This window comes from Peromyscus californicus, unplaced genomic scaffold, assembly GCF_007827085.1.
Source record: "Peromyscus californicus insignis strain IS unplaced genomic scaffold, ASM782708v3 Scaffold_8__1_contigs__length_139910024, whole genome shotgun sequence".
NCBI lineage: Eukaryota > Metazoa > Chordata > Mammalia > Rodentia > Cricetidae > Peromyscus > Peromyscus californicus.
Genome location: NW_026294606.1, coordinates 17,485,565 through 17,510,687, shown reverse-complemented (window position 1 = coordinate 17,510,687; position 25,123 = coordinate 17,485,565). Strand labels below are relative to the sequence as shown.

Genomic DNA, 25,123 nt, shown 5'->3' with positions numbered 1-25,123 from the left:
GAGAACCGCACCATTGAGTACGGTTACTGCCCAGGTCCTGAAGCACATATTCAATCCACATTTCTGCTTCATATGCTGCAGAAACACATGGGACCCCGATGGCTGATGCATCAGAATCTCAAGCCAGGTTCCTTGTCAAAGTAGAGGCCGAGTGACTGAGGCTGCTTACTTAAAACAGCACCAGCAGCCAAAGTGACAGAGGCGGTGCTGGGGCCACAGACCGAGATGTAAATACAGAAAGGAGAGCACCCCAGTCCTGCACCCGAGCCTCTCAAGCAGGACACCCAGGTTCCCTCCTCATCACATACAGCCCTGCTCAGGGGCTAGGTCCTGCTTCACCTCTGATCTTAATCACTGTGGGAACATATTTCTCTCCTATTTTTCTTTAAATTTTATTTTGATTTTTTATAAGTGTGTGTGTATGTGTATGTGTGTGTGTGTGTGTACTTGGGGGTGCATGTGCAATGTACGCATGTGAAGGCCAGAGGTAAATCTTGGGTGTAATTCCTTAGGGACCATCCACCTTTAAAAACATTGATTTATGTAGTGTGTGCAGGTGCATACGTACTGTGGCACCTGTGTGGAGGAGTTGGCTTTTTCCTGCCACCATATATGTTCTGGGGAATCAAATTTAAATTTAGGCTGTTAGGCTTGTTCCCAAGCACCCTTATCTGCTGAGACAGCTTACCAGGCCCTGTTATCCAGCCCCACCCCCCCATACCTTATGTTTTGAAACAGGGTTTCTCACTAGCCTGGGGCTCACCAGTTAGTACAGACTGGAAGTCCATCAAGCCGCAGGATCGCCCTGTCTCTGTCTCTCCAGGGCTGGGATTACAGGTACACGCCATTACCCCTGGCTTTTAGTGTGTTGTTTTTGATTGTTTGTTTAATGTGGGTGCTAGAGACTGAATTCAGGTCTTTATAATGTAACTACTGAGTGATCTATCTCCCCAGCCTGGGAAAATCTTTGATAATATTTCTCTCGCCTGTTAATCAGTGTGATGCCTTTGCTACACTACACAGCCTCTTTTAAAAGAGATTCTAATATGGCTAATAGTTTTTTAAATGATCCAGAAATTTCTTTCTTAATGACTTTTCCTCTCTATCTGACTGCTATCCTGCCCACTACTCAGTCCCATTTATATCAGATCCTAGGAAAGAGATTTCTAGCTACAAAGGACATTATAGTATTTAATACATATGTGCTCCCACATGCACGCAATGCAGTACTTGACCAGCAGGGGGTGCTGTGAAAGAGAATGCCTGGAAAGAAGCTGTGTCTGCAGAGACTGATTAGAATTTCAGTAATGGCTGAGGGGTCCCCACTGGATCAGGCCCTCTGAATGGGTGAGACAGTTGATTGGCTTGATCTGTTTGGGAGGCATCCAGGCAGTGGGACCGGGTCCTGTGCTCATTGCATGAGTTGGCTGTTTGAAACCTGGGGCCTATGCAGGATTGCTTGGCTCAGCCTGGGAGGAGGGGACTAGACCTACCTGGACTGAGTCTACCAGGTTGATCTCAGTCCGCGGGGGAGGCTTTGCCCTGGAGGAGATGGGAATGGGGGGGGGGGCCTGGGGGGAAGGTGAGGGGGACGGGAGGGGGGAGAGCAAGGGAATCCGTGGCTGATATGTAGAACTGAATTGTATTGCAAAATAAAAATAAAAAAAATTAAAAAAAAAAAAGAATTTCAGTACTGTGGAGATTGGAATGCTGCTGTCTTGGTGAGTTCTAGCCTTCTGGAACAGTCATTTCTTGCCAGCCTCTGTGTCTGAATGAATATCCTGTGAACATCTTGCTGTACCTGCCTCTCTGGTGTACCCACCAACGTGTTTTAAACTTGCCTTGATTTATGACTTTCTCTGTTCTGTAAAATGCTAAAGCATCACGAAACTGTTTCCATGTTGGAACATGGAACTTAGGGTAACCTAAATACGTGTCCCCGGATCACAGTTGCTCAAAATGGCTCCAGAATAAAGTATCTCTCATTTTTATTAAAAATGAATAAAATAAAATGGATCCTAGTTAGCAAGGTAACCTGTCCCTGATATGGCCCAGGACACAAGCCAAGGGTCACCGGGCCAAACGACAGGAGCCTGCCACCTCAATCCTCCTCACTCAGCTTCTTCCAGCCGCACTCCAGTCCTGAGAATGGAAGCCAGGGCCTAATGCATGCAATCACCTACCACCGAGCTACTCTACCACTTCACTTTCCTCTTCTCAATGGAACCGTTTCAAAAGTCAGTGTGTCTGGTGTCTAAGGCCAGGATACCGAAGAGTAAAGGTTTTGTTTTTTTTTCCAGGAGAGAAAGAGAAAGGAGCACATTGTTGGGGTCTTAGCACCACCTCGTAGTTTACTCCTTTCTTGATAGGCAGACATGAAATGAGACCAGACTAACCTGCTACCCCAAGCATGGAGCAGACAGGACAGGGGTGCTGGGAGAGAGGACAGGTCAGGGGTGCTGAGGGAGCAGACAGAGCAGGGGTGCTGGGGGAGAGGACAGGGCAGGGATGCTGGGAGAGGGGACAGGACAGGGGTGCTGGAGGAGAGGACAGGGCAGGGATTCTGGGAGAGGGGACAGGACAGGGGTGCTGGAGGAGAGGACAGGACAGGGTGCTGAGGGAGCAGACAGAGCAGGGGTGCTGGGGGAGCAGACAGAGCAGGGGTGCTGGGGGAGCAGACAGAGCAGGGGTGCTGGGGGAGAGGACAGGGCAGGGATGTTGGGAGAGGGGACAGGACAGGGGTGCTGGGGGAGAGGACAGGACAGGGTGCTGGGGGAGAGGACAGGACAGGGATGCTGGGGGAGAGGACAGGTCAGGGGTGCTGGAGGAGAGGACAGGTCAGGGGTGCTGAGGGAGAGGACAGGACAGGGTGCTGGTGGGAGAGGACAGGTCAGGGGTGCTGGGGGAGAGAACAGGATAGGGATGCTGGGGGAGCAGACAGGGCATGGATGCTGGGAGAGGGGACAGGACAGGGATGCTGGGGGAGAGAACAGGACAGGGATGCTGGGGGAGCAGACAGGACAGGGATGCTGGGGGAGCAGACAGGACAGGGGTGCTGGGAGAGGGGACAGGACAGGGATGCTGGGGGAAAGAACAGGTCAGGGATGCTGGGGGAGAGGACAGGACAGGGATGCTGGGGGAGCAGACAGGACAGGGGTGCTGGGGGAGCAGACAGGGCAGAGGTGCTGGGGGAGAGGACAGGATAGGGATGCCTGGGGAGAGAACAGGACAGGGATGCTGGGGGAGCAGACAGGGCAGAGGTGCTGGGAGAGGGCATTAGAAAGAGCATTAGACATGACTCACACTGGGATTGGAAGGGAAGTTCATCTTTAGGGGGAAAAAAAGAAGTCTCTAATCTTAGATGTTAGACATTGGCTCATGACCTTTACCAGTCCCTAATACTCTTTATTTTAGAGCTGCTATAGAAGAAACTGGGAAGATAGATGAGAATTTGATTTCTATTTTGAGCCCTTGAGAAAAAGACATCCTTGTTCATAGCTAGATTTTCTTTCACCTAAATTTTTTTTCTGTATATGTATGAATGTGTACATGTGTACGAATGTTCAGACCTGTGTGTGGGTACACATGTGTACACGCATGTGGAGGCCTGAGGCTGACCTCAAGTATCTTCCTGTATGGCTCTCTACTTCTTCATATTTAGAGCAGGGTTTCTCACTCGAACCCAGAGCCCACCAAGTCAGCTAGTCTAGTTGGAAAGTTTGTTTCAGGGATCCTGTTTCCACCTCCCACATACTGGGTGACAGGTGGGCTGCCACGCTCAGCCAGTTTTTATACGGGTTCTGTGGACCTGGACGCGGGTCCTCAAGCTTGCACAGCAAGTTCTTAGCTTGGTGAGCCATTTTCCCAGCGTCTCTTTTACATTTACATCCAAAGGAGCTGGGCTTAGATCAGTACTTAATCCAGAGATTCTAGGTGACCACTGAGATAGAGGAGGCTACATTTGGAAGTGCCACTGCCCTGAACTGCGCTATTCCCTGCAGTAATGAAGCCATTAGTAACAGTAGCGGTAACACTGAGAACACGTTCCTATGTGGCTGGGTGTGTAAGGAAAGGACACCTGCAAGGTAACAGAGCTGGAATACGGTTGGGGTGTCCTCAGTCATGATCAAGAAGCCCCTGGTCAGGCAGAAAACCTGTGCTTCGTCCCAATACTGCCTGTTAGACTCTGCCAAAGCTCGAAGCACGCCATGTCCCTCAGCGGCCCCGCTGAAAGCCAGCCAGGCTCCCACATGCCAAGGCAACAGTTAAGAACCTCTGTCCCAGTGTTGGTGGACCAGCTTCGTCTGAAACCACAGGAGGGGGAAGAGGATCTTCAAGTAGGACCACCACGGGGAGGACCACCAGGCAGACAGGCTGACAGTCGGGAAGCCACCTAGCAGGAGATGGAACTCTGAGGATACCAAGGCCACCAGCTCATCTGCACCACAGCAGGGCACGTGTGTGCGCCTTGGAGGGAAGCGCCACTCAGGGGAACTTGTGGAGGGAGGGGGCACTGTTCTCTACAAGTAAAAGTAACGCTGGTGAGATTAAGCCTGACACAGGAAGAGTGTGTGTGTGCGTGTGCGTGTATGTGTGTGTGTGTGTGTGTGTGTAGGTGAGGCAAAGAGTCTGGAGAACATTTCACTTTAAGCATCGTTTTTATCAAAGGTGCTTGAGCCTATCTGTTAAGTAAGTCTCTCTGGAAGTGTAACTTCCAACTGAGTTTACAGTAAATATTACCTTCTATATCTATTAGGTTTTATTCAAAATTTCGGGATCCATATTTTCTTGGGGACTTTTTCACTCTTCCAGAAATGACAAGATCAATGATGGAAAATTTGATTAAAAAAAAAAAAAAGGTTTGTCAAACCCATTCTGTAAATACTCTGAGACCGTGGAAATGCTATCGCTCTTGGCTTGGGAACAAGAGGTCCCCAAAGGGGACCATCTGTGAGCTCTCTGGTTCTGCCCGAATTCCCTATGCTGTATTGACGCTGCTCCTTGCTGATGGCCTCTGTGAGAAAATGTTGGCTGTATGTGTCTAAACTTTAGGAAGACTCTGCGTCTATGTCCGTGTCCCTCGTGGAAGGACGTGGGTAAGAGCTGCCGCTGCTGGAGCTCACTGGAGCTCCCATCTTACCATTGCTGTTCAGGGTTTTCATGATGACCTCCATCTGTGCAAACTCATAGTTGTAGTCTGGTTCCGAGGAAGCCTCGCTCGCAGCATCCAGGTCATGCTCTGCGGGACCCGCTTCTTTTTCAAAGTCTTTCAACCAATCCCGCCGTTTCCTCTTAGGTAAATTAATTCTGTGGGGGTTGTCATCATTAGATAAAAATCAGCTTGATTTATACTTAGACAACAGAAAAAATGTCAATGGCAGTACTAGAGAACATGAAGTTGTTACCTAAAAAAGTGGTTATTTCCCCATAAGATTCTGTCACCATGCCATAGCTGGGTAGTGCTGCAGACCAGGGTGCCATTTACACAGGACCTGAGGGACACAAAGGAAGATGCCAGGTGGATAGACGATAGCAGTCCCAAGACTCAAAGGGACAGGGAACTTTCTCCTAATGGATGCATTTCGGGGAACATTTGAAGGAGTAACAAACACACTCTCGGCCATGAGCCAGGATGGGTTGCAAACTAAGAGTGATGCCCAACTCTGACAAAGCTACAAAACATCACTCCAGGTGGTTTGTTGACATTTACAGACCGCAGTTGGGAGACGGCTCACTGAGCAAAGCTAGTGTGAGAACCTGAATTCAGATTCCCAGAACCACATAAAGCTGGGGGTAGCAATCCATCTGTAATCTTATCCTTCCTATGGAGACAAGGAAGGAGAGACAGGATCCCTGGATGCTCCCAGGTCGGCTAGCCTGGTGTACACAGCACTGAACAAGAGACTCTACCTCAAACAAGGTGGAGGTGAAGATGATGCCTGTGGTTGTGCTCTGATCTCCACTCCATTACCCCCCCCACACACACATACACATGCACGCGCGTGTGCACACACATACACACACACAGAGGCACAGAGATTAAAGCATTGCAAAACCAAAAATACACATATTCAACAGCTCATTAAAAATGTTTGCTGGTAAGTTGGGCAGTGGTGGTGCATGCCTTTAATCCCAGCACTCGGGAGGTAGAGCCAGGTGGATCTCTGTGAGTTCAAGGCCAGCCTGGTCTACAGAGCAAGATCCAGGACAGGCACCAAAACTACACAGAGAAACCCTGTCTTGAAAAACTGAAAAAAAAAAGTTTGCTGGTAAGTTAGAAACAAATATGGGTGTAGGAAGGTAGGTAGTTAAAAATAAATTCCCTAAAGGATTGTCAGGAAAATCTGATGAGAAAAGAGGATGGATATTATTTTTACCTTTAGTTACTTTCTCATACAATCTCTCATTAGTGGAGTCCTGGGCTTGATAGAACTCTGAAGCCTGAAGTTTTGAAATTCATACATGAAAACATATATCCTTCAGTGTCATGGTCTAACCCTGGCTACTAAGGTTTTGCTATTACAGCAAAAAGCAAATACAAACAAACATGATGATAATGGACAGCACCTCTGAACTGTACAGCCATCCAATTAAATGTTGTCCTTTATAAGAGTTGCCATGGTCATAGTGTCTCTTCACAGCAATGGAAACTCTAAGTCAGAAGTTGGTACCAGGGACTCGGGTATTGCTATGGTAGGCCTGACCATGCTTTTGTTTGGAGGAATATGGACCTTGGGAATTTGAGTTAGGAAAGCAGTGGAATGCTTTAAGCACTGCTTAATGGGCCATCCCAGTAGGAGTATGGAAGACAGTGGTGCTAAGAGTGATTTGAACTGTGGGGGACTGGCTCAAGAGGTTTCAGAGGAGAATTTGAGTATGTTGCCTAGCAACCCTTCTCGTGATCTTTTGGGGAAGAAAGTGACTGCTTTTGCCCTTGTCCAAAGAGTCTGCCTGAGGCTAAAGTGAAGAGTTTGGGGTTGATTCTGAGGCCAGCTTCATCTACAGAGCAAGTTCAAGGATAGCCAAGCTTAGGCAGTGAAGGAAACCATCAAAAACAGAAAACTGGTAAAGATGTAATTGAATGAGGGGGACATGTTCCAGCCCCAGGAAGCAGCAGAACTTGGCAGTTTCGGCCATGTAGTTCGGACTTTAGAGTTAAGGAGAGAAGAAAGGGGATATGAAATTTACCCCTGTGACTAAGGAAAGCCACTGAGGCCAGGCATGTGTTAGGGTTATCCCTGAATGGAGAGCCAGAGAAGCCATTGCCTAAAGCTGTGAAGGCAAAGCCTGGATTGCCTTGGAGACTCCAAGATGTTGGAGAAGCCAGAGCTGTGGGGTAGCTGCCCAGGAGAGCTGGTAACAGGGAGTGGAAGCAGCCCAAGAAAGAGAAGTCTGCTGCAGTCAACAAAGCTGAAAGGAGCTGCAGATCTGAAGAACACTTTGACATCAGACATGGAGATGCAGAGTTTGGAGTTTGCCCAGATGATTTTTAGTCTTGCTTTGGTCCAGTATTTCCTCACTATGCTCCCTTCCCTATGCTTTGATATGTATACCCTATGTCATTATATGTTGGAAGTATGTGATCTGTTTTTTGATTTTGATTTTATAGGGGATTACAGTTAAAAGACTGCATGACTCTCAGAAGAGACTTTGAACTTTGGACTTTGAAATAAGTTTGAGACTGTGATAGACTATGGGGACTTTTGAGGTTGGACTGAATGCATTTTTCTGCCTTATGATATGGCTACAAGCCTTTGGGGGCCAGGGAGCAGAATGTGGTGGTTTGAAAGAAAATGGCCCCCTGAAGAGAGTGGCACTATTAGAAGGTGTGGCCTTGATGGAAGAAGTACAGAATGGCACTATTAGAAGGTGTGGCCTTGTTGGAGGAAGTATGTCACTGTGGGGACAGGCTGTGAGGTCCCTTTGGCTCAAGCTTCCCTCAGTGTGACATTCAGTTGACTTCCTGTTGCCTGCAAGATGTAGCACTCTCAGCTCCACCACCATATCTGCCTGCATGCCGCCATGCTCCCCATCATGACTATAATGGACTAAACCTCTGAAACTGTAAGCAAGTCACCCCAATTAAATATTTTCTTTATAAGAGTTGCTGTGGTCCTGGTGTCTCTGCACAGCAATAGGAAACTCTAACCGAGACAACACTATTACTCCTCAAAGTTACTATACGGCTATGATTTGAATATGCAATGACCCCACAGGCTCCTGTTCTAGAACAGGTGGTCCCTAGTGGTGGCGCCATATCCAAAAGTTGTGGAATTTGGGAGGCAGAGCCTCAGTAGAGGAAGTAAGTCACTGGGGGTGGATCTTAGGAGATAAAGCTACCCTGTGTCTGGATAGGTGTGTTTCTCTCTGCTTCCTGATGTCAGATGTGATGGTGCCAAGCTGCTTCACGCTCTCACTGTCACTCTCAAGAGCCATGTCTGCCACCATGATGTCCTAGTCACATGTACCCTTTCACATTGTGAGCCAAAATAAACCCCTCCGCCCAAGTGTTTTGGGTTAAGGTATTGAGAACGGTAACTAATACATGCTCTGTAATCAGAAAGCAAACCCTCTAGGATACCCAGCGTATCCTTAACTTTAATGTAACTGAAGCGAGCCAAGGGAAAGGGCCAGCATCCTTCTGAAAACATGGGAGAGGCTGAAGCCTCCATGGATGTCTCCTACCTCGCGTTTTCTTTTGGCGTGAGAGTGATGTCTCCATCTGCAGCAATGTCGATCTCACAGTGCTCGGGCTGAATCCCTATTCCAAAGAGCTGGATGTCCTGAGAGGTATCTGCACCCACCCGGGTGTGATCCTAGAACACAGAATTGAAGAGAGGAAACCACGTTCACAAGTAACTCAACCAGAAATGGTCACAAGCAACTGGAATAAATCAGCAGTGCACACAGGACCGTATGAAATGAATCCCATAGGAGATCTGAAGCATCAGAAGACAAACATTGGCCAGCATGATGGCTCAGTGGACAAAGGCATTCATCACCAAGCCTGAAGACCTGAGTTCAATCTCCAAAACATACACGGTGGAAGGAGAATAGTCTTCTGACCTCCATTCACATGCTGTGTGCAAGCCCTCTACATAGATAGGTAGGTAGGTAGGTAGGTAGGTAGGTAGGTAGGTAAGTAGGTAGGTAAGTAGGTAGGTAGGAAGGTAGGTAGATGGATAGATGGATGGATAGATGGATGGATACAGTGATAATTTTCTTAAGCCAAAGTTTACCTTGAAAAATTTAAAAAATGTTTCAACTCAGGTGGTGGTTGGCACACACCTTTAATCCCAGCACTTGGGAGGCAGAGGCAGGTTGATCTGTTAGTTAAAGGTCGGCCTGGTCTACAGAGTGAGTTCCAGAACAGCCATAACTACACAGAGAAACCCTGTCTCAAAAAAACCAAAGAAAGAAAAAGAAAAAAAATGTTTAAACTCTACCAAAACCTGCTCCTGTATCAACAATGATTAGGTATCATTTTAAAACATAAGAAAATTGGACTTAGCAGTAGCAGACACTGAGTTCTAATTCTTTTTTTTTTTTTTTTTTTTGGTTTTTCGAGACAGGGTTTCTCTGTGTAGCTTTGCGCCTTTCCTGGAACTCGCTTTGGAGACCAGGCTGGCCTGGAACTCACAGAGATCCGCCTGGCTCTGCCTCCCGAGTGCTGGGATTAAAGGCATGCGCCACCACCGCCTGGCTGAGTTCTAATTCTTAATTGAATATTTACTGTTTAAGTGGGTACCGGCGTGCCATTTCATCCTCAGCCTTAGTTTCTCTTCCTCTCCTCCTTTCTCACTCCTCTCTCTCCCTCTCTTCACAAAACTACGACAATATTATTTATTCAACCTACTTGACTGGATTCCTTTTAAGAGGGCTACATTTCAGAACTACTAAAAAGCAGTCTCATGGAGAGCTTTATCTTAGCATCTCTCCCTCCCATCACAGGGTTGGAGACATGGCTCAGTTCAACATAGCCCCAGTAACTACCTATACGAAAAGCCAGACATGGTGGCTTCGTCTGCCATCCCAATGTTGAGAAGGCAGAGATGGGATTCCCTGGGGGCTTTGTAGCCAGTCCGTATAGCTGATCAGTAGGCTTCAGGTTCAGTGAAAGATCCCATTCCCAAAACTAAGGTGGAAAGTGATTGGTGAAGATGTGACATCAATCTCGGACCTCTATGTATATGTGCATGTACGCGTGTACACAAACACAACAGCCATGCGCGCGCGCACACACACACACACACACACACACACACACACACACACACCAACATTTCTAACGTCAACATTCCATAGAGCAGTGAAGGCTGTGGTTATATGATGTACAGACTCATGTAGTTTTAAGTATCTGGAGTCTTAGAAAATCTTTGGAGACTCAATTACTCAATTACTGCACATCCCTGCTCATTCACAGAGCGGCTTTCTACACTGCTCTACAAAGTATTTAATCACTATGGCATTACTTCTGTATGCATTACTTCTGTATGCATTACTTCTGTATGCATTACTTCTGTATGCATTACTTCTGTATGCATTACTTCTGTATGCATTACTTCTGTCTGCAATGGGGGAAATGGAACACGTAGCCTTTCAAATTAAGATGGCTGTGGTTGGGGACACAGCTCTGTAGCATAGTGCTTGCCCACCACACACAGGACCCTGGGTTTACAGGCCCCCAGCTCAGAAACAATTCCTTCTCCTTAAATAACAGATCCTAAGTTGACTCATGGAGTCTCAGTAGATCAAGGGCTAGCCATACCATGTTTTTACCTCTGCAAAAAGTGGAAGGAAAAAGATCTTAGGACACTGAGGCTCTCTGCTTCAATTCCAGTTTATTCTCCATTGCATATTATACGCCCCCAGGGATCCAAATCCTTAACAAGGTGCTTATTTAGCCTTCCAAAGAGGGTAATTCCTGCACATTGGCAGGTTTGCCTACTACAATGTACAGTATATGCAAGCTGTCTTGAAGTACCCAGGTCCAGGGCTGGAGAGATGGCTCAGCAGTAAAAGCACTTGCCATTCTTGAAGATGTGGGTTGGGTTCCCAGAACCCAGATGGTGGCTTACAACTGCCTGTAACTCCAGTTCCAGGGGATCTGATATTCTCTTCTGGCCTCTGTGGGCACTGCATGCATGTTATACACATGCAGATAAGCAGGCACACACATATACACATAAATAAAAACAAATCAAATAAATGTAAAAAGACTCCAGGTACCCAATCCTTGACCATTATTTCAATATTCAACTACTATACCAGGGGGCTGGGGAGATGGCTCAGCCACTAAGAGGACTGGCTGCTCTTCCACAGGTTCTGAGTTCAATTCCCAACAAACACATGGTAGCTCACAACCATCTATAATGGGATCCAATGCCCTCTTTTGGCATATAAATAAACTACCATAACATACAAACTCTCTCTGTGTATGATCTAATTAAACATGGTTTGATGGTCAACTGGATTCTCGTTGTCAGTTGGGGCATCCTCTACCAATGAAATCAAGTGTCCTATTTCAAATATCTCTTCCCCCCGCCCCCCCCCCCCCCTCTCTCTCTCTCTCTCTCTCTCTCTCTCTCTCTCTCTCTCTCTTCCTCCCCCTTTGGGATAGGGTCCCACATAGCCTAGGGTGGCCTTGAACTTGCTAAGTAGTGGAGTATCATCCTGAACTCCCAATCCTTCTGGCCTACACTTACCAAATATTGAGATTATAGGTATGTGCTACCACACCTGGCTCTGATGTCCCATTTCTTACTTAATAAAATTGCCCAGTAGTTCTACCTATGTAGCCAAAGAACCCTTGACATCTGACATTTCAGGAGACCCATGAGGTCAGAAGTACTTAGGAAAAACATCAAACGTTATTTCTCCCCGCTTTCTCATTTTATCATGCATGAATGGCAGGGCCTTTGCAGGTGCCTGGTCAGTGGTGAAGGAACTCTGAGAGCTGACAGCTGTGTGTTCGTGTTCCAGCACCCCAGTCTTAATGCCCTACATACAGATGGCTGTAACCTAGGCACACAAAAGTGCACTGGAGTCCTTGATACTCTTAAAGAATGTACATGGGATCTAACGCCAGGAAGTTTGGAAACCCACTGCAGAGATGTCCCCATTATGGTCAGTTCACACTGAGGCCACAGTGCCATTGCTAAAAGGTCATATGTGAAGAAGCATAGCACAAAAATCCTTTCCTGATAATGGGGTCAGAGCTGAGACAGACTTGGAAGAGCTTTGCTCTTGAATCTAGCCTAGAGTCTCTCTAGGCTTGTGTGGGACTTGAGACCTCCTTAGAGTTACAATGAATAATCTTCATGGCCTTTTGGATCCCTAACACCTCGGAACTCTGCCACTTTATACTTGGGGTATGACAGGTGTACCCCAAGTTGTCCATTTATGTCTCTCTGCAGCCTGTACTCAAGGGCATCAGGTGAAACAAAAGTTGTTTCTTGTGATCAGGGGTGAGGGAATGCACCATCCATGGTCTTACTTCTACTCAGGGTAAAGCTGGATACAGAAAGAAAAATCATGAAACCAGGCATCCAGGTTCTATGGGGAGGCTGCAGGATCACAGTGGTCTGTTGATCAGACACACACCTTCTCACCTTTAAATAGTAAACCAGAAGCTCGTTGAGGGCAGGGTCTGCGTTCAGGTTGACGAGGTAGCACTTGTCATCCCCCACCTTGATCCCGGAGGTCTCCAGGGAGATCCCCATGCTCTCCAGCTGCCGCTGTCTCTCCTGGTCACAGAAACAGACAAAAGCAGAGACCATTTGTTGTTCTATTCACAAGATGTATCCATGGAAAGAATAAGTCACTGTTTCTGGGGACAATGCCAAGGGATGACACATTCTACTCAGTTTAACTAAGTTTGCTAAGTGCCTAGAGTATAGGACACGACAGTGTCACAGGGCACCCAGGGTGAATCACACACAGTATCAACTCTCAAGAAACTAAAAATCTGGAGAAGAGGACAAGCCCACATAACTAGAATGCAAAGGAATAGCAGTGCGCCGTCGAGGGCTAGGAAGGGCTGCATGGTTTCCGGGGAGAGGCATCATGATGGAAAGTTTAGAGAACAGGATGGGCTCAGAATGTGTGCGAGATAATTCTTGGAGCATTAGATGAAGTTCCATAGCAAGAGGCAAGATCAGTTGTTTGAGTAGTGGTCACAGGAAAGCACAGTCAGATTCTGGGCACAGAGGATGATTTCAGGAGACAAGAACTCAAAGCAAACGGGGAAAGCCGTAGGAGATGCAGTTGGAAGAACAGGTACAGACCGTGTAATGATGGGCCTCGAGTCCACCTGTCCACGTAAGACTTATGCACTAATCTAGAATGTGGTGGGTACTGATCTATGGCTAGGAACATAACAGCTAATAAAACAAAAGTCCCCCTCTCATGAAAGCTTATCTTCTTGTGAGAGTAGACAAGTGACAGCTTGTGACAGTGTCAACAGAAGTCAAATGCTCATGAAATGCACTGTGGAGGGATCCCGAACACACACCCCTGCTGTATTACCCCCGTGGCATAGTCCATTTCACTAAACGCTCATATGGAATCTTCTAATAAGCACAAGGAATCAAAAGGTGGAAAACTATTGTATTGTATGTCTTAAAACTTCCTGATAGTCAGAGCTTTTGCCAAGTGACCTGGAAAAAACCCACCGAATCCCAGTGTGGACCTTTGTTCCTATGAGGAACAGAAAGTGGGAAAGACATTCCCCCCCGCCCCCCAGCCTTGTTTATTCAATGGAGTATTCTAGCAGCATGGGACCATATGCAGACTGCAGAGAGACTCAAAGCTTGCTTTCCAATGAGCTCAGCAGAGAGAATGAGGCCCGGGAGGGTTCTGGAGGAGGCAGGTGTCCGTCCGTCCGTCCGTTCAGGACACCAGGTGGAAGGAGACCTTGGTATCTCAGGATAACTCATCAGCCCACCTGTGCGATCTCTTCCGTTTTCCTCAGCTTCTCTTCCCATGTCACTGTTAGCTCCTTTATCAGTTTTTCAGACTCTTCAAGCTTCTCCTTCAGCTCGGGGGCTTTCATGGCCTTTAAAAATGAAATCAGAGACATCAGCTTTCACAATCTTCCTAGCATTATGTACAGTACATATATAATGGTATTCTTGTTTAGGGTATTGGGGTTTGAACACAAGACCCTGCACATTTGGGATGCAGCTGTAGGCATGTTCTATATAGTTATGGGCTACATCTCAGTGTCCTTATGTTTTTCCTCGGCAAGTATTAATAGTCTTTCCGAAGCAATTAAGTCATGCACTGTCAGCGTGGGCCTTGGAATTCTGCTAATCAAAGTAAATGGAAGAGGACATGGTTGTTCCTCTTTAAAGAAAAAGCAATACTAGCTAATGGGTGTTTCATTTAAAGATTGAAAAAAAAATGCTAAAGTTTATCTCTGAAATATCAAAGTAGGAAAAAGATTATTTAAGCAGATTTGTTTGTCAGGAAGACAGAAATCAATAATGTCATCCATAAATATCCTATAGCTACAGTAATCAGTTAGGAACCCATCCATCAACAAGACCCGATCTCCAAGAACGAGGAAAGAATATTCAACATCTACAAAAGCCTCATGGAAACAATCTACAGTGTTAATTAAAAACACACACACTGTTCTTAGGATTTCCCATTGGAAGTTCAAGGGCCAAGTGACAGACTGGAGTGAACAATTAGGTAGCGACAGGAATGACCTCACTTCCCTCCTTGTCAGCCAACTGCTAGGGCATGAGTCCATATTAGTCACATTCTTCACAATGCTCCTTAGCCCAGAGCAGATGCCAGCACACACTGAAAGGTTGAGTCACACAGATATAACCTAGGGCTGTAAGCCGGCGTGCCCTCACCCATCAGACACCCAAGTCAAGGGACTTCAGGAACAGGGCACGGCAGACTGATGTTACCTCAGCCTGCGAGAGCTGCTCTTTCAGCTTCTCCACTTCCTCTCGCAGCTCTCGGATGACTTTGGCATTGGGGTCCTCGTTCACTACAGCGTGGTTCACGATCCTCTTGGCTCGATCTGCATATCTCAGTGTGGACAGTGTCTCCTCGTAGTTGTCCGCGGCTGGGCTGATGGTGGCGATCATAGAGGTCTGGCTGTTCCCTCCTAAATTGTCCTGTAAAGAATTTCAGATAGCACCTTGTTGAAGACCACTTCATGACAGATGTGGTAAAAGAGGAAATATCCACATGTGACTTTGTTGTTCATGCAAAAAAGAATGCAAGGTGAAAGTGTGTTAATACGTTGCACATAATTTTATAAAAAGAGACACGTGGTCTGTCTATATTTGTATCAATAAATAGTATCTGACAAAGGACACTGTAACAGAATAAAAATATTAAGTAGAGTTAATTTGTGTATGTATGCTGTTGTGTGGCACATGAGTGTACAAGTGCGTGCACGTGGGCATGTACATGAAGAGGAAAGAGGAAGATGTCAGCTGTCTTTCTCTGTCACTTTTACTTGTCTCTCACTGAACTAGAAGCCAGCTGTTTAAGCTAGGCTGGTTGGTCAACAAGCTCCACCCATCTCCACACTCAACTTTTCACATGGGTGCTGGGGATTTGAACTCAGGTACTCATGCATACTCAAGCAAATGATCTTACCTGCTTAGCTATCCCCTAAAAACTGTGTTCTTTGTGCATCACGAAGAATTAGGACGACAGTACTGTGTGTACTTTGGTAGCTCTGCACACTTCTTTCACATCGGGAACAGCAAGGTTTCAATAAAAACAAATCCCAGGTCAACAAATTACCTTAAGAAGCCAAGTGAGGACTGAATCTCGGTAAGGCACAAATTTGTTTTTGCCTTTTCCAGCAGCCTGGTCAGCGAGTGATGATATAACCAACCCCAGCGTTGTAAGTGATCTGCCACAAGAGGAATGAAATTAAGCTTTGTGGGATGTTTGTTTTTATAAAATAACCATCTTTCTAGAAAATGAGAATAAAATACACAAACAGTCGACAGTCCGTTATGTCTCCAATAATTTTCCCCGAAGCCAAGAACAAAGAAGAAAAGTAACCCATTAGCCTAAAATAATGAATTAGAATTTCTATAAGAAAATATTATGCTTAATTGCAGAATTTATAAAATGTACATGCAATTATAAAATCATACTAGGAAGTAATAATTCACTCCAAATATTGAAGTCTGGGTTACTTAATCTTCAGGTCAAATTTGGACCACTCTGGCCTCTGCTTTTGCACCTTGCAGGACCCTCCCCCACCCCTTCCCATAACTTAGTGTTTAATGCTGGTGACGTGATTCAGTGTAGGCTTAACATAGTTTCACGAAGGCGAAGACTTGTGCAAGCAGAGCACAGCGCCAGGCTTCACTTTCAGACTTGACTACTCAGAGGCACATGCATAATACTCAAAGACTCTTAAGACAATTGCAGAAGCCTCTCAGAACTACTAAACCAGACAACGGTCTCTCAGGGTCTCTCTCTCTCTCTCTCTCTCTCTCTCTCTCTCTCTCTCTCTCTCTCTCTCTCTCTCTCTCTCTCACACACACACACACACACACACACACACACACACACACACACACACACACACACAATTATGACTCCTTGCAGTTGACAATATCCAAGGATATCCACAATCAGCTGTCTAGGCTCATCATTAGCAAAGCACACTCCTGAGACCTCAACCATCACCATCTTTGGGAATGTGTCAGAAATGCAGACTCTCAGGGCCCACCACAAGCTGCTAGAGGGTGGACTCCAGCAGGACTCAACCACTGCATCTGACGAGCTTTCCTGGCGATCTGATACAAGCTGCTTTCTGAGAAACACGGGCAATGCTTTGGTGTTTAACTCATGTGGTGGTTTGAACGAGCACTGTCTCAAGCTGGCAGCCAAAGGCAGCGCTGGGGACAGGGTAAGGGGCAACAGTTGCTCCTCAATGTCAGAGGTTGAACACTTATTCTAGAGCTCTTTTTAATTCTACCTGTCTCCTAGTCTTTGGTCAGGAAACTCCTAATCTTTAGATCTCTTTACCAGCTCTTGAGCAGGACAGGGAAGTGGGAAGGGCTGGCTACAGAGGAAGGAAGAACCTTAGGTTGGGACAGCATGTATAAACAGCCCTGGCTTTGCTTCCATTGAGTTTTTGGTGGCACTGGGGGATGAATGAGGGCCTCATGAGCTGTTTGTCCTTCTTGAGTTCCACCCACAGTCTCCCCTCAAACCTTGCTACTTACAGGAGGAAGAACTAAAACCCACCTAATACACAATAATGGAGAAGCTGGGGTCCAAAAGGAAACAAATAGGGGCTCCAGAGATCACGTGATGGCTAAGCACTTGCTGCTCCTGCAAAGAATCCCCAGCACCACCAGATCCCCAGCACCACCAGCCGAGACTCACAACCAAGCCCTCTCCTGGCCTCTGTGGGCAACTGCACACACAGGACCGTGCACAGACACAGACAGAGATGCAGACGCATAAATTAAAAAAAAGATTTTTGGACCAAAAGCAGAATAAAGGTTGCTGTAGGAAATATAATGGATGAAGGGAAGACTCTGAGTTGTGATTTCATTTTTTTCTTCTTGCTATACCTTAAAACTTTAATCACTGGAATTTGTCCCTAGCAAGTAGATTTCTGCATTGTTGAAATTTGGTGTTTGATATGGAATACATTCTTAGGGAATGTATTTATGTTATTCATCATTTTAATGGGTATTTCTTCTTCTCTGATTACTTATTTCTTGCTATTAATTTTATACTTATTTTATACTTTGGAAATGGTGTTAGACAAAAAGCAAATTGGAGGATTTTCTTATACAAGCTCAAAATGAGTAGAACGGCGGTAGAGACAGCACGCAGCATCAACAGAGCATCTGGCCCAGGAACTGCTAAGGAGCTAAGTGCAATGGTAGGTCGTAACTTTTACAAAGATGACTCACTGTGTCACACCACAGCTTCCATAAGGAGATTTTCCCTTTTTTTCTCTTACATTTTATTTTACTGGGGGAGGGAGTTGCAAGGGCAGAGGGTGGGTATGAGGGGCGGGGAGATGAATGAGATTGAGATGCATGATGTCAAAGACACAAAGAATAAATAAAAAGAAAGTTTTCAAAAGCTTTGCAAAGGAAACAAGGGCCTTGAAGATGAAGAGCCCTCTAGAAGTTGAACAGTTATCCCAAGAATCTGCCTGTGAGCGGGAAGGCCAGAGGAATGAGAGAAGAGGTAGCTGCTCACACCTTCCCTGATGCCAGGTTCCACTCACACTGTCCACTTTGAAGTTGATAGTGACCAACTGAGAGCCATCACGGAAGCCAATCCTTTCAAACTACATGGGAATCAGCCAAGGAACTCAACATGGACTACGTGTTGTAGAATATTATTTTCAGGTGTGTTACTTTTGTTTCTGTTGCATTTGTTTAACTCCGTGAAGCTGTGTTACTCTGCCTGTCTAAAACACCTGATGGTCTAATAAAGAGCTGAACAGGCCAATAGCGAGGCAGGAGAAAGGACAGGCAGGGCTGGCAGGCGGAGAGGATAAAAAGGAGAAATCTGGGAGGAAGTAGCCAGAGAAGGAGGAGGACTCCAGGGGCCAGTCACCCAGCTACACAGCAAACCACAGAGTAAAAGTAAGATTACAGAAGTAAGAAAAGGAAAAAGGCCAGAGGAAAAAAGTATAAGGGATAATTAAAGTTAAGAAAAGCTGGCTAAAGCACCAGGCTGAGCTCCAGGAGTCCAGCTGAAGAGAGAGAAGAGGGATTCTATGAGCAAGGGGCATCAAGACCATGATGGGGAAACGTACAGAGACGACCAAACCAAACTAGTAGGAACTCATGAACTGTGGACCAACAGCTGTGGAGCATCCATGGGACTGGACTAGGCCCGCTGCATAGGAGAGACAGTTATGTAGCTTGAACTGCTTAAGGGCCCCCCAGGCAGTGGGATCAGGATTAATCCCTAGGGCATGAGTGGGCTTTTTGGAGCCCACTGCCTATGGTGGGAGACCTTACACAGCCTTGGTCCAGGGGGAGGGGCTTGGACTTGCCTCAGCTGAGTGTATCAGGTTCTGCTGATTCCCCACAGAAGGCCTCGCCTTGGAGGAGGTGGAAATGGGGGTGGGGTGGGAGGGAAAGCTGAGGGTTGGGAGGAGGGAGGGGAGGGGATCTGTGGTTGGTATGTAAAATGAATAGAAAATTTTTTAATAAAAAAGGAAAAAAAAGCTGGCTAGAAACAAGCCAAGCTAAGGCTGGGCATTTATAAGTAAGAATAAGCACTCGGGAGGCAGAACCAGGTGGATCTCTGTGAGTTCGAGGCCAGCCTGGTCTACAGAGTGAGATCCAGGCCAGGCACCAAAACTACATGGAGAAACCCTGTCTCAGAAAACCAAAAAAAAAAAGTAAGAATAAGCTTCCATGAGTGATTTATTTGGGAACTGGGTGGAGGGCTACCAAAAGAGAAAAAAAAACAAACAACAACAACTATGCAACAGTCATTCTGAGGAGTCATTAAGAGGACAGGCAGTGAGGAAAAGGCCCAAACTCCTGGGCAGCCGCTTGTGGCTCAAGCTCTCCCATAACAAAACAAACCAGGAAAAGGATCCAAGAGGGAAAAATGAAAAGACTGCTATTAAGCTTGTACGTTATAAAAAGTTGTATGACCTAATCATACAAGTAATATATTTGAGTATCTCTTGAGTGGAACACAATTTTGGAAATGCTAATAGACACTTTTTATTATTATTATCAATTATTTATTATTATTATTATTATTATCAATTATTTTGGCAGAACTGGGGGCCTTGCACATGGTGAGCCTTTTTTCTTTTTTCTTCTAAGACAGGATCTCCCTGAGTTGTCCAGGCTAGCTCTGAACTTACTCTGCAGTCCCCACAAGCCTTGAACTTGTGTCTTTCTACCCTAGCCTCCTGAGTAACTAGGGTGACTTTACCACAACAGAAGAGATGGAGACCAGACTAGGAATAGTATGCCTAAAGTGGCTACTACTGTCTTCTAGGGAGTGGCCAAGGCTGAGAGAAGGTGAGGGAACCATGGATGGAGTCTAGGAGCCTTAGGAACTAAATCAGTTTGTAGAGAAACTGAGGCAGCCAGAGTCCAGCGGTGGGGAAATGGCTTCTCCATCCCACTCTCTCAGACAGGTGGAGTTGTAGGCTGGCATTCTGATGAACAACTTCTCACCCTGGATCCTTGGGAATAATGTCTACAGATGAACTACATCCCGCTCATTCCTGGGCAGGGCAGCCACATGCTGCTTTTGGTGGCTTGATTCTTCAAACTTTAAAGCACTTAAGAGCTTTGGGAGAGGTGAAGCTCCTGAATCTGCAGCCTGTTAGATGCTGAAGTCCCCGTGAAGCTGCTGACAGGCTCGCTTAAGAGGATTATTAATGCTGTGTGTGAAGAAGCTCGGCCGGGAGGCTGAGAGCGCATTTAGGAAGCACATCAGCGATTTCTTTAGCTTTAGCATCCGGCTGGTCACTGATCATCAGGCTTAGAAAGCCATTTGTGGGACTATGAACAGTTTCATCTTATTAAACATTGTTAGCACACGCTCAGCTTCCTGTGTGCCAGCCATTGTACTAAGCACCTTACGAAAAACCGCTGGCTGAGTGTTCACAGTCAGTATGCATGTCTGACAGCTTCCTTAGTCACGTTTTACAGAGCAGGAAACTGAGAGAAGGCCACAGAGCAGGGTCTCCTCTGGGAAGTCCATTTTGACCCCACCACCACCCTACTGTCATTCACCTCTCCTGGCTTCTCACTGTTCTTCACATGTTTCTATGGCAATCTATGTACCAACACATCAGCTCCAAAGCTATTCCCGCTCTTTCTCTCAAGGCCAAGGATGCAACGTACTTAGCCCGTGTTCTAATCAGCGCCTAATCATCACACACTTGCTAAAATGGGTCTGCAAAGTTCAAGTTTGTATCTCTCATCTGAGATTCTGGAGTGCATGTGTGTCTTGAAATTCAGAGTCTTTCAGAATTTTGTATTTGTTACTTTATACACTAGAGGACCCCTGGAGGGATCTTGGACAGTCTCTATAATAAATATGAAGACATCCATGATGTGAGTAAATAGAGACGATTGAAGCAGAAACAGTCTAGAGCAATAATCTGGAGGCTACATCACGAGAGTGGAGTGATCTTGATTTGGCCTAGTCAAGAAAACCCCTGTGCCTTCTGCTTCTGGGGTGGCGATGCTCTTTCTCTCCTGACCCAGAGGTTCCCTCAAAGGTCACTGTCCTGTTGTCACATATTACCGTAGATGTCATGCCTTAAATCCACACAGCTTTATAATCTTACAGCTCTGGAGGTCAGAAACCCAGACTGCCTACCACTGGACTAAAGCCAAGGTGTTGCTGGGTCTGCATTCCTTGGGGGAGGCTCTAGGGAGCCTCCATGCTCTACTTTCTCCTACCTTCTACAGGCCACCCTCATTCCTGACTCATGGTTCCTTCCTCCATCTTCAAGCAGAGACAAAGTCACATCTCTCGTTACCCTTGCTGGGTCTCAGGCTCACCTGCATCCCTCTTTCATTTCTAAGCAGCCTTTGACACATAGGGTCTGCCTGGATAATCTCTACATCCCAAAGATCCGACCCTAATTACACCTGCCAAATCCCTTTGCCTTGTACCATACACACAGGTTTTGGAATTGACAGTGTGGAGCTATTTGGTATTATTCTGACGATCACAGTGTGTCAAGTCCTTTTGCATTCCCAGCACCCACTGTAGGGATGGCACAGAGTCCACGCATAACTCATGTTTGATGGACTTTCATTTGACAAGATTTCCGCACATCAGTTTATGAGTCTTTAAACCACCTGTTTATTTTGTATCAACAGACACAAAATGACCAGTTCTGTGCCCTGTACAAAAGGAAAGCTACAGACAACACTGAGAACAGAGGTTCCACCTCACACAGCAGCAGGAAGGCCTACACACGCCATCGGTCAGGACCTTGGTGTGCAAGTTAGGAAGGGTAGGATGCTAGCAGAACTCATAGGTCATTCTACAAAGGCTGCTAGGGGATCTAGACTATGTTACCACATGGCCCTGGGGCAATCCAGTCAGGATTTCTAAACAACTTAGTATCCAAATGTGAGGGAGAATCACCCATATTCTTGCTAGAACCTAAGAATCAGACTTTTCTAGGCAAACAACATACAGCTTTCCCACAGTCAACCCCAGGAAGCACACTTTGGGGTCAGTGACCTCAGGTTTACTACTTGACTGCTGTCTGCCTGGGTTTGCTCATCAGCCAGAGGAAGACACACACTCCATCTTACAATGCTGAGGGTGGGTTAGGACTGAAGAGAGGACTCAGAGGTCAAGACATCGGCTGCTCCACTAGAGGAGCAGGGTTGGATTCCCAGCACCCACACAGTGGCTCACAACTGCCTATAATTTCAACTTCCAGGGGACCCTTCCAGGTCACCTGCATACACACACACACACACACACACACACACACACACACACACACACACACACACAATCCTGCTCCTGTCTGTTTTCTCACTCTTTTCTGGGCTCTTAGGAAGAAGAGCTGCAGGTCCATCCCAGCCTCCTGCGATGCCTCATCATGGAACATAACAAAGCCCCTCCTTGTCAGAGCCCCAGATAGGATGACTGGGAGGCGAACCCCCTAAAAAGGAGAGACTTTCCCAGCATGTGCAGCTGTTTCATCTGATAATGGGGATGATGCCTCACATATCACTTTTTGATGTTAAAATGCCAAGCTGCGCAAACATGCTCCTGAATATATTTCCGCTTGTCATCTTCTGTTCAAGACAAGACCTCAAATTACAACTAATCAACACAAAGAGGTAACAACCATAAACTATTTTCTGTAGGATTTGGAATAATGATAGCAATTATGCTAATTAGAAAATCAGTACTGACGTAGTTAGTGTTTATTCGGTACAAACCACACACCAGGCATTGTTCTAAACACATGACAGCGGTTCATTTTCGGCAATCTGAGGAAGCAGCTGCTCTTCAACCTCCCCTTTTCAGATGAGGAAAGTGGGGCAGACTGGCTAAAGTCGTTTGCCCAGGATACACACATCTATTAAGTAGTGGATGCAGGATGAACCTTGGGCAGCCTGGTCCTTGAACATACTTTTGGACACAAAAACCTCTTCCCTCTCAATCTGGAGAGCAAAGAGACTTCCTCTTGTATTCAGGAGCTATCAGGATCCTGCAGACAGAGTCCTTCCTTCCTAGGTTCCTTGTTTCTCTAGAAAACTCCAACCCGTCTCCCACCACTATGCTTTTTCTCAGACTTTGCAAAGCAACACACACACACACACACACACACACACACACACACACACACACACACACACACACACGGAGACTCCAGGGTGGTATTTACTCAGTAACCGTTAGACTCATCTACATCACTCATACGTAGACAGCATCAGCCTTACAAAGGACTCTAAGGCAGGCTTTTCTGTGACATGATCTGCCCTACAACACTGTGGCTTGAGGTTTACCCAACACTGTATTGCAGGTCCTCCCTGACTTCCAATGAGGCTAGCTCCAGATAAAGCTATCCTCAGTTGGGCCAGGTAGTGGTGGTGGCTCATGCCTTTAATCCCAGCAGAGGCAGAGGCAGGTGGATCTCTGTGAGTTTGAGGCCAGCCTGGTCTATAGAGAGAGTTCCAGGACAGTCAGAACTGTTATATAAAGAAATCCTGTCTTTGAAAACAAAACAAAACAAAAAACAAAACACAAAACAAACAAAACAAAAACCCAGAAAAAGAGCTATCCTCAGTCAGAAATGCTGAGTCAAGAACACAGTGAACACACCTGCCCCAACCATCATCCCAGCTTAACAGCCCAGCACACTGTCAAGTATTGGATGCGTCCCTCTAGTGAGCTGTGGGTTGCCATCATCTACTCAGCCTGGAGGTACAGATTCAGACTACACATTGTCCCAGAAAACCTGAAAGATCCTGAGCTGAACCCCTATGAGGGCTTGAATGTGCTTGCACATTTGGTCCCCAACCAGTGGTGCTGTGTTGGGAGGTTGTGGAAGCTTTAGAAGGTGGACTCCTGGGGAATTTATGACAGTGTTCTGCCTCTGGTTCACTCTTTGCTTCCTGATTCACCCATCCTGAAGAGAGCCAGCTCCCATTGCCACAGCCAGGGGACTGACTACTGCTGTCCCCATGCTTTGCACCATGATGGCCTGTTAACTGTGAGCCCACATCTACTGACACCCCCGCCCCCTTCAGTCACTTTAGCCAGTTACAATCAGAGAGACAATAAGAGTAAGGACTACTACAGCTAACCTGAGCTGCCCACATGATGATACACACAGGCATTGTACCACTTGGCAGGGGGGTGGCTGGGCTGTACCACGTGACTTTACTTCAATACATGTCACGCACTGGAACGATGGCAGACTGTCGTTTGTCCATCTGGCTTACCAAAGCTACAAACTTTAAGCCAGCTTGCATTAGAACCACTGGATCCTCATCAGGCAACGAGTCCCCCAAACTCAAAGCAAACAGACCCAAAGCCACCCCAGTCGCTCCAGTCACCTTACTTGTTAATGTTGCTGCCTTCTTTCAGCCGCTCGCCCGCAGCTCCTGTCTTCGACACTCTCTCGCTCCCTGCCAGGTCTACCAGGCTCACCTTACTGACTTTCTCCCCCGAGTTCTAATGGCAGGAAATAAGAGAGAAACAGCCATGGAGGGAAGCCACCTGGATATTGACATATGGATCAACACCGCGATCCACAACACCACAAAGCGCTCAGCACACTAATCACAGTTGTGTCGGCCAGCAAATCCCTTCCTAGGAAAGCAAACTTTAAATCTTTTGACTTTGCATGTTTGTGATGGCACACGTGTATCCCACCTTGCTGAAGCAGGCTCGCCCCTGTTAGCCTCAGTGGTCCAGGCTTGCTGGTCCACAGGCTTCTGGGATTCTCCCACCTCTGCTCTCTCCTCTCACATCATTATAGGAGTGCTGGGATTACAGATGTACGCCACCACATTTGACTTGACGTGGGTTACGGGGATCCAAACTCTGGCCCCCTTGTTTGTGTGGCATGGGCTTTACCCACCAAGCCATCTTCTGAGCCCCTAAGTGAAGTTTAACACAGCGCAGA

At 46.6% G+C, this 25,123-nt stretch overlaps 1 protein-coding gene across 1 annotated transcript in view; it reads right to left on the bottom strand.

Moving 5' to 3' along the window:
* Positions 1 to 25,123, bottom strand: part of Kif13a (kinesin family member 13A) — a 187,964-nt gene that overhangs the window by 48,644 nt on the left and 114,197 nt on the right. The window contains 8 exon segments of the mRNA XM_052727207.1: positions 5,141 to 5,307; positions 5,406 to 5,492; positions 8,686 to 8,816; positions 12,612 to 12,746; positions 13,946 to 14,056; positions 14,925 to 15,137; positions 15,778 to 15,889; positions 24,557 to 24,669. Of these exon segments, the coding sequence (XP_052583167.1) occupies positions 5,141 to 5,307; positions 5,406 to 5,492; positions 8,686 to 8,816; positions 12,612 to 12,746; positions 13,946 to 14,056; positions 14,925 to 15,137; positions 15,778 to 15,889; positions 24,557 to 24,669 (1,069 nt within the window).